We start from the raw sequence: 14,984 nt of genomic DNA on the forward strand, positions 1-14,984 counted from the left end.
GCGGAAGAGGTGGGCATCGGCACTTTTTCTGCACATTCCATTATGACTGAAAATTTGGCCATGAAGAGAGTTCTGGCGAAATTTGTGCCGAAGCTGCTCACGGTGGACCAAAAGCAACTTAGTGTTGAAGTCTCACAGGACATGCTGGATTCCACAAACAGTGACCCCGACTTCATGAACACCATAATCACTGGTTACGAGTCTTGGGTGTACGGATATGACCCAGAAACCAAATCCCAGTCGTCAAAGTGGAAGCATTCCACGTCACCAAGACCAAAGAAGGCCTGCCAAGTGCGCAGCAACGTCAAAGTGATGCTGACTGCTTTCTTTGACTCCCGCGGTATGGTACACCACGAGTACGCACCACAGTCAATCACCAAAGTGTACTACAGGGATGTCCTCCGTCACCTACGTGATGATGTGCCGCACAAGAGACCGGAGTTGTGGTCAACAGGAAATTGGCGCATCCCTCACGACAATGCTCTTGCACATTCCTCACACTTGATTCAGACTTTTTTGGCGAAAAACCAGACTCCTGTAGTTCAACAGGCTTACTCTCCTGATATGGCCCCCTGTGACTTCTGGCTGTTTCCCAAAATCAAGAGGCCATCGAAAGGAGCGCAATTTCAGACAAGCGAGTACATTATGGCTGCAACAACAGCTGAGCTAAATTTCAATCCGAAAGAGGGCCTTCTCGGAATGCTTCCAACAATGGCAGCAGCACTTACAGAAGTGTGTGAAGTTCCAAGCCGACTACTTTGAGGTTGACTAGGTTTCCAACGCTCCAGTTATGCCAGTTTTTTTTCTTCGGCCAAAGGTCTGATAGTTTTCTAACAGAGCTCGTATGTATGGCCAGTTCTTTTTTTTTTTTTTTTTTTTTTCATCCCCTGAACTAAAAATAATTTCCCCTATGCTCTCCTTCATGTCATTGCTTGTTGGGTTCTTATGACCTGACCAATAATATCGGGCCCTTCCATTTCCTTTCTTCTCGTTCATACATACATATATATGTATGTCCCTGTTAAACAAACAAAAAATCTTTGGAAAATGGCAAGAAATTGGGACACATCAATCTTAAATTGTATTAACAAGAAGGCTTCTGTTTTGGTGTTTGTATTTGTGTTCACCGAGTTCACATTTTATTTTCTGCTTTGTGTGATCTGGTAACTCAGACACTAGGTAAGTGATTAATGATTTTTGTACAAAGCTTTTGTGGCAGGTACTTATATTTTCAACCTTTGTAATGCTTATTTATGACAACATTGATTCTTTGATGTTATGTGAAGTCTATTTGTGTATATGAACAAAACAGTAGCTTGTACTCGTGGATCTGTTGAGCCTTAAGGATGTAATGTTTCATAAATATTGGAATCCTGGGTAATTCTCTTGGATGGCCGTAATAATTTTCAAAGTGTTTTAAGATATTCTTGTGAAGAATTTCTAATTTGTTGAAGTTCTTGTCGCCAGTAGCTTCCCTCACCAGTGTCCCATAAGACAAGCGGGAGTGCAACAGCGCAGAGTACGTTTTCTTTTTCAACCATAATGGAATGAGAGGGGACAACTTAAAGAGGCAGGGAACAGCCTTACTTAATTTCGTTCTAAGCATGTCTGCATGTTTGTTCTATGACTTATGTTTGTGGAACCAGACACTAAGGAACTTTTGTGTGACAGTGTGTGAAAGCCTTTCATAATTAAAACTGAATGTAATGTCTGTTACGTGGTTTATTGATTGGCCTGAATGTTAGACTTTTAGGCAACATTGCCAGTTTATTTCCCTAAAACGCTTTTGACATATTGCTCAATTTGGCTGCACAGGTTCGATCTTCCTTTTTCTGGGGTTTTACGTGCCAAAACCAGTTCTGATTATGAGGCATGTCGTAGTGGAGGGCTCTGGATTAATTTTGACCACCTGGGGTTCTTTAACGTGCACTACAACACAAGCACATGGGCGTTTTTGCATTTTGCCTCCATCGAAGTGCCTCAAGGTGTATGCAACATGTTTTAAATCTCTTCATATTTTAATCTGTGCTTCTGCTTTTGAGGCATCACCTTTACATGTACAATTGTACACACAGATCCTGAAGTGGATCTGTTAGTAACACTGTCCAAGCACAAAGCTGGTAAAATTTAGTGAAAGGCTGTAGCAGTCATTCAAAGCATGCAAAAGCTGACAAAGCAGCCTCAGCTTTCACACTACTTGCACTTCATTTGTTGATAATGCTGTCGATTGTTATGACACGGTGCCACAAATACCACTCAAGTACCCCTACCGACAGTTGAAAAGTATGGAGCCTTTACAGGCTCTTTCTAGGCCACGTAGGGAGTCGGGGGCAGGGGGGGATTTCCCTGCATCTTTATAGGTTGTTGGGTACAGCTGTTCTTAATCTTCTGCACTTTCGAATGCCAAGCAGCAATACATCCTCGGGACACGGCAACCATTCTTGTCAGGTGCATGCAAACCTTGCACACTGTTTAGCAAATTTGTATGTACTTCATAAAGCTGAAAAAAGGGCGCGCAAGTCGCACACACTACACTTGCACGAGATTGGGCATACTGCTTCCACAATCGTGCTCAAGGTCTGCCATTAGGCTGCCAGTCCTATATGTACTACATTGTCATTAAAAGTTTTCTGCTGTGGCTTTGAGTTGAACCTATATAATTGGTTTACTTGTGCAGAAACATTGGTCATATATGAAACACTTGGTGCAATAGCCATGCTTTTCATTTGTTTACAAAGCTTCTTTCCAAACCTGCCAATAAAACAGATTTAAATGTTCTCTGCATTAGCTGTGATGTCTGTGACGGCTAAATGTTTCCATGGAAATAAGTCTCTTCTGCAATTGATATATGCATCTGTTGGGAAAACTATTAATACATAGTTAAAAACATAAATAAAATAGTTAAGCATTCATTTTTATATGTGGGTTTGTCACGGGATGGTTCAACCTGAGCCTTCAGAGTTACTATTACTTCATCAGTTGTGGCTCTTTGAGGCATTTATCATGTTTATACTTTCTTGTTTTAGGCAAGGAAACAAAGACTGTTGAAGGTTCTGAAATCAAGGCATCACAGAAGTACCCATGTAAGTTTACAGTGTTTTTTTATTAGCAGAATTTCTCACATCCCTTCTTGCAGATATTTGCAAAATGCAAGATTCGTGGCTTCAACTGCATAATTTGCACTGATGCATTAACTGAAGCTGTAAGGCTAGTTTAACAGTAACGCAGAAGCATTTTGGAAAGATTTAGCTACAGCAAGTGCATCAAAGCATAATTTTTAAGGGAAAGACAGGTGTATTAACCATGCTTCAAAACCATTCAGTATCCTAAATAATAAAAAAATAAAAGGGAAGTTTGCAAGCAATATTTTTTTTTATTATTTGCAGATATTCATTGCGCAGCTCGAATGCAAATTTTTCTCTGCAAATTTTTCATGCTACTATTATGTAATGTAGACACACTGATGGTCAAACAATTGTGGAACAGGGAAAGTCAATTCCTTTTGACTAGAAGGAAGGTTGCAGATGACGTGTACATGTCGACTGCTTCAGTCATATTTTCCATCTGTCTTTTATAACTACTGCGCCTTCTATCACATTTGTGCTGAACTGTTACTAGCAAGTACTCTAGTCATTGAGCAGGCTTTGTTTTTTCCAATTGTGGAGTCCAGAGACTATAACATCACTAAGTAGATTTCTGTCTAGTTAATTGCACAAACTTTATTCCTGATGTGTCGATGCTTACTTCCTGCGTCATTCCCTCTCATTATTTACTTGGTTTTCATGCTCTCTCTCTTTCTCCACTGCCATGCCTGCATGTGTGGGACAGTGCTACCGAGCCATGTGTTTCTGGTGTCACATATTCCTGTGCGTGCTGAGTGCGGTGCCATCGCTGGAGGCAAAAGAGACGCCCGAGCGCTTCCGCGACCACGAGTACTTCCTGCGCAAGCTCTTTGACAAGTATGGACACGACGGGCAGATGACCTTTGAAGGCTTCGAGCACCTCCTCGAGAACCTCGGCCTGGCACGCATCACCATACGAGATCACGACCTGTCTGCCCACCGGCCAGAAGGTGCTAATGTGGGATTTGTGAATCGCCATGCTAACCACATTCACGGCGATGTGGTGGATGCTGTTGTGGATGGCCACCACAACCACCAGCACAGTGGCGACGAGTCGGATCATACACACACGACTGAGGGAGCTCACCTTGTGAGGGTGCAGAGGGACCTTTCTAGTCAGGGTAAGTGTGATCAGATGTTTAGTAACGTGTAATGCAGAACAGTCTGAATTCCCTGCTCTGAAATTTAATGTTACTAGATATTTTTTTTTCCCCTCTTGAAGAGGTAGAAAATGCGAATGGCCTTGACAAAAAAAAAAAAATATATATATATATATATATATATATATATATATATATATATATATACAGGGTGTTTCAGCGAACACTTTCAAAATTTATTTGAGGTTGCCCGTGGCAGATAGCCCAATTCTAGTTCATGAGCTGGTGCTACTCGAAGACGCAGACATTACTTGCACAAGAAATTGAAATGCATAATCGAATGATTAACAAAAATTCACTAATTAAGTTTTTAAGTAATTACCAGATGACCCATATTGCAATTTACAAATTGTAGCTGTGGAGTTAGCAAGGCGGATCCACTTGGAACGATTTCTCGGGATGACACCAGATTCGAGACATTAATTCCCGAACTTTGCGGAGAAATGCATTGGCGTTCCAGTTAGTTTCTTAACAAAACGTCGCTTTCTGCATTGAAGCACCAACTGGAACGTCAATGCAATTTTCCGCAAAGTTCCCTTGGGAACTCCACGGCTACAATTTGTAAATTGCAATATGGGCCATCAGGTAATTAAAAACTTAATTAGTGAATTTTTGTTAATCATTCGATTATGCCTTTCAATTTCTTGTGCAAGTAATGTCCGCCTCTTCGAGTGCACCAGCTCATGAACTAGAATTGGGCTATCTGCCATAGGCAACCTTTAAGAATTTTTGAAAGTGTTCGCTGAAACACCCTGTATATATATCGACAGGAGAACCACTATTAATGTCTGTACCATTTATTTGAGATATGTCTGCAAAAATGACAAATGCACATAGACAGGATATTCAGTACACATTAATTTCTGTAATAGGTATGATTGAAGAAAAAAAGCAGAGGCCCTGTAATTCTTTTTTTTTGATTGGCTTGGCTTCATGGCAGCCAATGACTAATTGCAAGAATGGAAAATTGGGAGTCCTTACAGAATAGAGCTCCAGTTAACGGAACATCTTGCAACCATCCGCACAACTGTAGTGCAAGCACTTGGTTGCAGGCAGGTTCATGGATGGACAGCTTCTTGTACTCTGTAGCCTACCATTGCCAAATGTCATAACATGTAATAAGCCACTTTGTGACTATTAGCTTAAAAAAGGAAGGAGGCAAACTTAATTTTATTTGATTTTTTTTTTCCCCCCACATTTCTAGATGGCACAGAAGCAGCCGATTCCTCTAACACAACAGAAGCCCCCAGCGTGCCAAAGGTTACAGTCAGGACAAGGACAGCAGAAGTCTCGTTTGAAAAGGTTAGGTCAAAGTTCAGCTGACCTGTTATGGTCTGAACCTTTCCTTTTTAGTATGTTATTTCTCTTCCTTTTTTTTTTTTTTTTAAAGCAATATCGATGAGTTGCGCCTGACTGTTGTGTGTTGTGGTTGGGCCACTTCATGGGGCTCATTAGCTTCATGAGCAAATCATGGACTTGTAACAGAAAAACTGACAGCAGATGTTGAACAAAAAAAAAAGTCTCTGGCTGTACGTTTTTAATACAGATAAATATAACATCACGCATAACAAGCAACATTCTAAAGGCATTTGTATTACTGAGATAAATTTGCACTTTTTGAATGTGGATAAACACTTCCACAGCTTTACTTGAATGTCTGCTTTTTGTGAAGAGTATTGTCTCTCAAACATGAGGCATTTACGCTGTGATACTTAGTTGTGAGACTACTACAGGTATAGGTTATGTCAGAATCCAGCTTTATGGTTTAAATAAAACTCTCCTTAGTGTCAATTTAAGGATATCTATTGCAGACCACATCATATAGGGCACTACTGCACCATTCTATTATGTTCCAGAGACTTAATATACCGGGTGTTCAGCACAACCTCTGTGATATGTTCCTTTTTGTTGTGCTTTCCTGGCTCTTGCACTCTGAAGCACCAGTTCCGTTTAGTTTACCTAAAGCCATGTGTATTACTAGCTTCCCGTTTGGTACGTTTCTGTTCCCGGATATATCCAACAACTATGATAGTGCACCACTAACTTGGCATTGTTCGTTGGCGGTGCCTACGTTGACTGCCACTGTGTTGCTGCTGAAAGTGATTGCAGAACCTTCCGTGTGGCGAAAGATTTTCATGGTAATGTTAAGATTGCTGCAGCATGGGTACTGAAAAATGGCTGCGAGTGCTGAAAAAGAGGCTGTTATCAAACATTTCACCCAAGTGTCTCATTTAGTGATTCACGGCTATGACCACTCCAAAAAAGTGTTTAACATTCAGTATAACTGCCAGGCAGCAATAATGAGCTGTACTGAGCGGGTTTTCAATAGTTTGTTGGCTTCCTATTCCATGGTCAAACTTCTTAGCGCTTGTGTATGTTGTTTCCCCTGTCTCATCCATTGTTTCCATGCTATGTTGTTTCCCCTCTGTCTCGTCCATTGTTTTCGCACTAAGAAGTTTGATCATGGAATACCAACTGGCCTTATCTCTGACATTCCTCTTAGACTTCAAATAAGCTTTTATGTTTGAGTAGCTTTTTGTTTCATCGGTTGTGCCACCACAAGCGCTATCGGATGGCACTTTTTCTCGGATCATACATTACTTTTCTGTGGTCCCCATAAAAAAAAAAGTTGCAACAGGATTATACTGTAACTTTTTGAGCTGTACAGTATTATCCAATCTGTTATCACACAGTGCAATTCCACCACATCAGTGGGATTACATAAAGAAGCTGATATTACTTTCATGACAAATCACAATATTGAATTCATTTATTGCTTCGTTAATTAGATTTGACTGCTCCAGGGCACTAGATACAATTTTTGCATTGGAGCCTAGCATCGGAGAAATCATGTCCCTTTGTCAGAAAGCGCAAATGCCTGGCATTGCAAACGCCTGCCATGCCGGTTCCACTAGACAGTGTGTGCCTGTTGAGACAAGAAAATTTTTATATATCCATGACATGCTAAGATAGGTTCAGTGTACAGCTACATCTTTGGGGTGTGTAAATAGTGATTTTTGAGACCTAATCGAATACAAATTGAATAGTGCCAGAAGTGAATTGAATATTGAATACCTTTAGAATAGTTTTTGAATAATGAACAGCCATTGTGCCAATTAATATAAAACGATGTTCACATCCCGGTACTCATAAGGTTAGCAAGTTTTTTGTCATTAAATAGTATGTTATTAAGGGTTGTTTATTAAAAGTACAAATGGAGCATTAGAAGCAAACCAGTAGTTTCTTTGCTTGCACAAGGCCTTTCAGAGAGTGCAAGTAATCGCTGTACAGCCTGTAAAGTATGGCTACCTAAGTGAAATAGCCTGCTCCACTATGCAAGTTATGATCTTTTATGTCTATACTATGCCCGTTGGGGTGAAAACTTACCCTACTTTTACTCCAACTTCATGTTTATTTGGGTGCAGTTGACGTCTTCAAATATTTGAAAAGTGTTAGAAAAATATTCACATCTGTGAATAGTGACTTGATTTGAAGACTGAATTGAATAGGACACTATTCGATTCGCTCTTCGGAAGTTTTGAATATTCGCACACCCCTATAAATCTATAGTGCGCGTAATTCAGAGTAAGCGTATTAAAAATGTGATGATACCACTGATGTGATAGATCCGTGTTTTATATATTAGAACTCAAATATATTGCTGTTCATTCTCTCATGGCACACACAGTCCCAACATTGACCTTTACCTTTTTATTCTCAACCTTTGCTGATGCAGTGCCTAACAGCAACAGAAATTCTACACACTGTAGACACAAGTCCTGAGGCTAATGTCATAAACCTCAAGGACTTTATGCACCTGTGTCCGGCGCTCGTCTATCAGCTGGATGAGAAACATTGTTCTCTGCCAGAGGCCAACCGCCACATCCACCATCATAGCGACAGTGAAGAAACAACAGTAGACTTTAAAGGTAAGTGTTTGCAAGACCTGTCAGCAGGGTTGTCCTATGTACTGCCTTAGCCAGGCTGTGAAGCATTGTGTGTTTCACTAACATGAAAAGTATTTCACTTGTTACTGCCACTGATATATAGTTTGTGGTACCATCTTCTAGGCTTATGCATGCTCACTTCTAGTCATACGCTGACTAAACTAAAATTGTATTGATCTCGTAAGGTTGGTTATAACACTGGGAAAAAATTTATTGTAACAGCTATTTGTCATACATAAGATATGAGCTATATATATGCGACGCACTGAGTCTCCAGACTGAGCTGTGCAATGTAAATGAGACTATAGTTCATGTGCTTTGTGACTGCCTTAAGTACATGGAAGAGCGTCAAAAGTTGAACAATGACCTTGCGCGTCTAGACAGCCCACCGTTGTCAGAGGACGTTATTTTAGGCCCTTGGCCAGATGCTCAATCGAGTTTCAAGGCCATCCAGGCGTTACTGAACTTTTTAAAAAGTACGGGTCTGGATTGTAGGCTTTGAGCATGCCAAATTGCTTGCCATATGTTTTATATCCTCCTCCTCTCGTCATCGTCGCCCATCATGCGCCTCTTTCTTCCCTCTTTCTTTCCCTCTTCCCCTTCCCCCAACGCCGAGTATTTGGCTAGAGGAATTTACCTTAGGCTGACCTCTCTGTATTTCGTATCATTAAACTTCTCTCTCTCTCTAAATTCGTGTAGTTGTGCGCAGTGTGAACAACACTGCAATAAAGAAAAATTAAACAAATTTAGTATTCATTCCGTTCTCCCATCTTTACACACAAAAATAGCTGTAATAATGGAGCATGCAGCTTTCTGATATTTGCACACCAGGGTTGGAATCTGCTGTTCAGCTTATTCTGAATGTGCAAAGTGTTCATATTAGTGCTGTCCTACTGTTGACTCGCACGCACTCTCAGTCGTAAAGCGTACGCTGCGATGGTACCACAGAGTAAGATAGACAGGAGAACCGACTCCGCCGCCGTGCAATGCATTTGTTCGGGATAATTCGTGAAATGTGGACGCTGTACATCTAGTTCCCTCCTTTGCTCTCTCCCTCTGCTCCACTTCTAGCGTTCGCGCATGCTTTCTCCTCTCCTTCCGAGCCCAGCCAACTTGTCTCCTTGCATAGCGCCATCTACTGAAGCGCCTGGAAAACATTCCACAGCTTGCTTCCATGTGTGCATGTGCTATAGTGGCAGAGAACGGCAGCGGCGGTAGCGCAGAGCTGGCGGGGCAGCATGTTTCGAGCTTGCCGTCTGCTAGAAAATCGGGCCCTCAGCATCTCTTTTCGACAGCGATAAAACACAAAATTATATGCGCACAAATAAATAAAAATGCACATGAACACATGCCTCTACTTCTGCACGTATGCAAAGCATTTGTACATGTTCCTAGAGAAAGCCGATGAAAAGTAGTTGTACGAAGAGGCAAAGCAGAAGTATGTTTTTCACGTCTGAATGTCTGCGCGAAAGTGAAGGTTATGTGCTACATACATAACAAGGTGTTTTGATATTCATGCTTCTACAGGCAGAACAACAGACCAGTAATTGAAGTGTTTTGTGCCCCACTATAAATCCGGGCATGGCAAAAGTCGAGATTCGTTTTCTCTATTCGCAGCACCATGTGATCCGCAGCTGCTGCAGCAGTGGCGACAGGAAATTCTTGGCGACCACTTAAAGCAAAGAAAATTTGCGCGAGACCTTTCAAGTAGCACCTGATTTTTTTATTAGTATTGCAGTGAACATAAAGGGGAATGTCCTACTAAACTAAAAGAAAGTCCCTCGATTGACCTTGAAAGGGAGCCGATTTTACAATTTTCGAGGGCAGCCAGGTGCAACTTGCTGATGCTGAATGCCAGGAGCAGTCACAGGACCCCGATGTAGAAAGGCAGAAAGACAATTTGTCTACAGCTGCACACACTGTAGGTTCATTCCCTTAATGGGAATTCTCAGCCTTGCCTTCAAAATGATTCCCATGATTTGCAGCCTGGATGCTACAGGGATCTGTTCAGCAAAGATGGTTTGAATATGCCTTGCAACGACCACTTTGCTGAAGAAAATGGTGCAAGCATCTCCACAGTGGCATGAAATGGCAACAGCACAAACTCTTTGAGCGCAAGTCAAAATTCACTTTTGCTGGAGCAATTTCTGCATCCAGAAAGATTCAAGCTTCCGCCTTCATGGGTCTGCCACACGGTACGCAGAGAACTGGGTGACACGAAAAGCGTTGCGATGGAAGAAACAAGCGAAACATCTGTCTACTTGAACGACGTTCGGCTAACACTACTAAACGGCACCCTTGCTCTAAAAGCCTTTCACTGTCTTCTGACAGCTTGAGACAGCACAGACTGCAGTTTTATCTCCCCTCTCCCATTTTCTAGTTTCTTTCTTACATAGTCTTTGTATTTCGTTTATTTCCTGTGTGTTTATTGTTTCTATGCCTAGCACAATTCCCTGTAACCTCCCTTAATAAAGGCCCAGCATAGGGCCTGTAAGGTATAATACAAGTAAATAAATTAAAATAAAATGAAGACATGTTTATGTGTTAACGGTCGCTCCATGAACCGCAATACCTATACACGCTACTGGCATCAGGGCATGCGCCGAGGATACGACACAAAGCATGTGCAAGGAGGTGCGGAAGTGTGGCCGAGCATGGCCATGCGTCGTTGCTATAGCAACGGCAGAGAGACCCAAGCGTGGCACAGCTGCATGCTCACTCCATTGGTTGATTGGAGCAGCCCCCCCCCCCCCCCTTCCACATTTGGATGGATGGATGGGGGGGCTATGAGCATCCCTTTGGAACGGGGCGGTGGGTTGCGCCACCAAGCCCTTATTATTTTGCAGGCATGTTTTGAGAGATCATGACAGACATGCCATGAGAGATTTTGCTCTGGTGCCTAGCGCCGTCTGGTCAATGCGCTGTCAATGCGCTGTGAACCAGCAACTGGAGTTTCCAAGATCTGTCGCTTTCAGACAAGCAGAGTTGGCACTCCTGTCTCTTACTTCGTGGATGGTACGAACATAGCCTCTCAAAGAAGTCAGTGCATTGAAGAAGTGACTCTTTAGGCTGTGTTAATATCAGGGCAGTAATCTGAACTTCTGTATTGAAAGGGCAGGCTAATGTTACGATACAGTGAGGTTAGTGTGTGTCGAGCGCCCATTGTCTCACAGCCCCTTCCTCCCTGTTGTCTCTTCCTTATCCTTCTCTCCTCTGCCAGTGTGGATGTATGCCTTCCTTGGTGTACTCGGCATCAGCCTGACTGGCCTGCTCAGTGTGGCCATAGTGCCGCTCATGCAGAAAGTCTTCTATCACACACTCATCCAGTTCTTGGTGGGACTTGCTGTCGGGAGCCTAACGGGCGATGCCCTCCTGCATCTGCTGCCTCACGTGAGTTTTGCACAGTTTAGTTCCTTGTTCCATGAGCACCTCCGATGTTATCTACTGCCTTTTTATGAGCAGGGCATTGCACTATCTGCCAGCTATGCCTTAATCGCTTAGCATTGGTCAAAAGATTGTAGGCTTTTGCTTTAAATAGGTGAGAACAGGATGTGTAAGTAGCAGAACCTTTACTCAGCTTATCCAAATGCTTACAGCTTTGAAAAGTGCTATGCAGCATTTTATTGCGATAGCAATTATATGGACACTCAAAAGCAGATTTCTGCCGTCGCCGTGAGGTTCCGTATGACGTCAATGGAGATGAAATCGTCGCCGCGCGCCGAACGCTGTATGTGCTAGTGAAAGGGCGCGAGGGGCACGCGCTGGGAGGGGAGGGGAGGGGACGTTTAGCTGCGGCACCAAGTGCCTATTTATATCAGAGGCTCCGGCAACAGTCGCCAATGCCGCACGCATTTTGAGCGAACGCGGGCAAAACGCCGACGGCGTAGACAACAGTTCTGCGTGTTGCCGGTGCTGCTGCATGTCCAAGTTTATACAGCTGATAAAGCTAATATCATTACTCTGTATATCTCTCTACAAATTTGCTATCGCAATTGATGTTTTGCCTTTTAGGTGAAACTGCGACAACTTTTTTGTTGAGGTTGTTTTCCATTTCTAGAAAATGTAACTAGGAACTAGAAAGTGTTCTTGTGCTAACGAGAGCTCCGCAAAGGGACCTGCACATTTATGACTGAGCAACAATCAACACCTTATTGATTTTCTTGTACAAAAAAAAAAAAGGGAAAACGGTTAATACTGTTTCTTTGCGCCAGTTTGTATTATACATTGCTGAATGCGTGTTTGCAGATTGTTTATAATAAGCTGTGGACAAAATACACATTGCACAACTCCTAGCACATTACAATGTGAAAATGAGGTGAGTGATTATTGAATAAATAATGAATATTATATTCTATGGTGGCTTTTCATTTCTCATTGAATGTCCACAAAATGTCCCAGGGTGGATAGCATGCAAAAAAAAAAAAAAAAAAGGCAAGGGGATTTGCAAAGGGGGGTGGTCCGGGCAGGTCGAGAACTCGTTTAATAAAAAGCCCTGTGCACATTTATGCCTCCTACTATGGCTCGGCACATGCGGTGTCTCCTTTGATTATCCTTTCATATTTTGTAAGCTGATGCAGAAAATATCTGACATGTCTGGATGCTCGGCTGGTGGCTATTCGGGATGAATCTTGCTAAATCCGATAATCCGAATCCGATAAATTTATAAGTTGTGCAAACAGCGTCAATGTAAAACGAAAACGTAGAACCTGGTTATAGTACTACTTGAATAGATAGACTGGAAGCATAAGGCTAGTGAAACCCTGTGAGCAATGGTAACTGGCTCCTTATCAAGTGATCGCTGTGTTCCTTACTGATTTGTGCTTCTTTCTGCAGTGTTTTACTGCTCGGTTCTGTACCAACCACATTTTAACCGGTTTAAGAAATCAAGTCAATGAGAAGACATCAATCAAAAGTTAGTTGGGTGTTAAATCAGCCAACACAGAGGCCGCGAGCATAAGTAAAACAGGCAAACAGCTCTTGAACAGCTGATTAATCTTGCTTAGAGCAGCAATAGCAATGACATAATCACTGCAAGTTGTCCAATAAATCTAACATAGCATTGCCTGGCATTAAAAATTTTGGTCAGCACTAATACTCTGGTGCTGTGAGGCACATGACTGCAACATGAAAAAAAAAAAAACTGAATAAATTTGAGCTACTCGTTTGGTGACTGCTATAGTGGTTCTTAAAATGTGTGGCAATAGCAAATGACACTGTCCCAGAGGAGACAAGACTGGCTTTGAATGTGCCATCTTTGATGTGGATGCAGGCTATGTCCGGCCACCACCACGAGCACTCGGAAGAAGGCGGTGACGGGGAGAACTATGTGTGGCATGGCCTTGCTGCCCTTGGAGGCATCTACCTGTTCCTGATTGTGGAACGCTTCCTCTCTATACACTCCAACCACAAGCATCGCAAGCACAGTCCACGATCCAACAACAGCATACAGGTATACAGTCTGCACTTGCCATCTGTGCTTCAGTTTTCATAAGTATGCGTACATGCAACACACACACAAAAAAAAGCATAATGAATAGGCACTTCTGATTCTTTGTCAACCTTATTTCAGTGATTTATTCTAAGAGGTTCCCACACTGAATCGGGAGATCTTTATGAATACTTTTGCATTTGTGTACCTTAATGTCTATTGATATAATCTCGACCGGGTGAGGTGGGTCGTCACCGCAGGAATCGGGAGACGACGATGAAGGCGGGCATCGTGATGATGAAAAATAGAAAAGATTGTATTCACTTCATTGGTACATGATTTTGACTCTATCCGAGTCTCGAGCGGTTCTGATTAACACGAGGGCCAGGATGGCCTTAAATAACCCCTCGTGGTCTTGTGGTAGCCGATGGATCCTTCGGGGAACTTGTGGAAGTGTCAGTCCTCTGTCGTGTGGTCAAGTTGACGACCTCCTCTCCCTCGGGTCCGCTTTCTTGGTAGCTCGCCTTTTCCATCTGCTCAGGTCGTACAGGTGTGACGCTTGCCCGGGGATAAAGGGGATTATCTCGTCACGGGAAAGGCGCTCGGGCATGTTTCCCACATTTTAGAGGTGCAGTTTGCAGGAAGATCACAACCGCCTCTTGGGGATGTAGATAATTGCCCCGACACGGAAACGTGCGTGGGTTTGGTTTCCCCCATTGACCTATCGAATTCCTTGCCGATCATAACACTGTCCTCACTGTATAGAAGGATACAGTAATCTTGGTTCCTTTCTATTTCACTTGAGCTCTTTTCTTTCTCAAACTTTGGTCTGGCAAATATATCATAGTTGTAACAAAACTGGATTTAGAAATGTAGAAGAAGCATTTTAGCTTACACAGAAATCATTGGGGCCATCTGTCGTTCTGATGAGGCACTTGGAAGATGGTTCATTGTCTTCCAGGCCTCACACAACGCTGCCTTCTTGGCTGCATAACCTCACATGTAGAAGGGGAAATTGCAATTAGAATGCAACAAAAGGATGTTATGTTTCCTTTCCCATTTTTGTTGAAATGTTTATTGCTGCCATGGCTACTAAGTTCAGCAATTTTAAAAGAAATTGCAGGCTGCATTTTCAAACCTTAAGTGTACATCGACCTTTACATAAGGCATAATGTACCTTTGGATTTTCTTAATAGTTGTGAGACCACTCAGCATAGTGAATAGATCCTATGCATGGCATGCACAAGACATTCTCATTTTTAGGCATGATCAAGATATTAACAAAGTATTGTCATGTGGTGATGGGAACTGGCACTTTGGTAAGCAA

At 42.5% G+C, this 14,984-nt stretch overlaps 1 protein-coding gene across 6 annotated transcripts in view; it reads left to right on the forward strand.

The window, feature by feature from the left end:
- The window catches only part of LOC119456389 (zinc transporter ZIP10-like), a 91,471-nt gene that overhangs the window by 61,208 nt on the left and 15,279 nt on the right, over positions 1-14,984 (forward strand). For all 6 annotated transcript variants that reach the window (XM_037718112.2, XM_049669804.1, XM_037718118.2 and 3 more), the window contains 6 exons: positions 3,027-3,083; positions 3,829-4,243; positions 5,487-5,584; positions 8,019-8,211; positions 11,450-11,619; positions 13,499-13,678. In XM_037718112.2, the coding sequence (XP_037574040.1) occupies positions 3,027-3,083; positions 3,829-4,243; positions 5,487-5,584; positions 8,019-8,211; positions 11,450-11,619; positions 13,499-13,678 (1,113 nt within the window). The remainder of the gene's footprint in view (positions 1-3,026; positions 3,084-3,828; positions 4,244-5,486; positions 5,585-8,018; positions 8,212-11,449; positions 11,620-13,498; positions 13,679-14,984) is intronic.

Source organism: Dermacentor silvarum, chromosome 6 (genome assembly GCF_013339745.2).
Source record: "Dermacentor silvarum isolate Dsil-2018 chromosome 6, BIME_Dsil_1.4, whole genome shotgun sequence".
NCBI lineage: Eukaryota > Metazoa > Arthropoda > Arachnida > Ixodida > Ixodidae > Dermacentor > Dermacentor silvarum.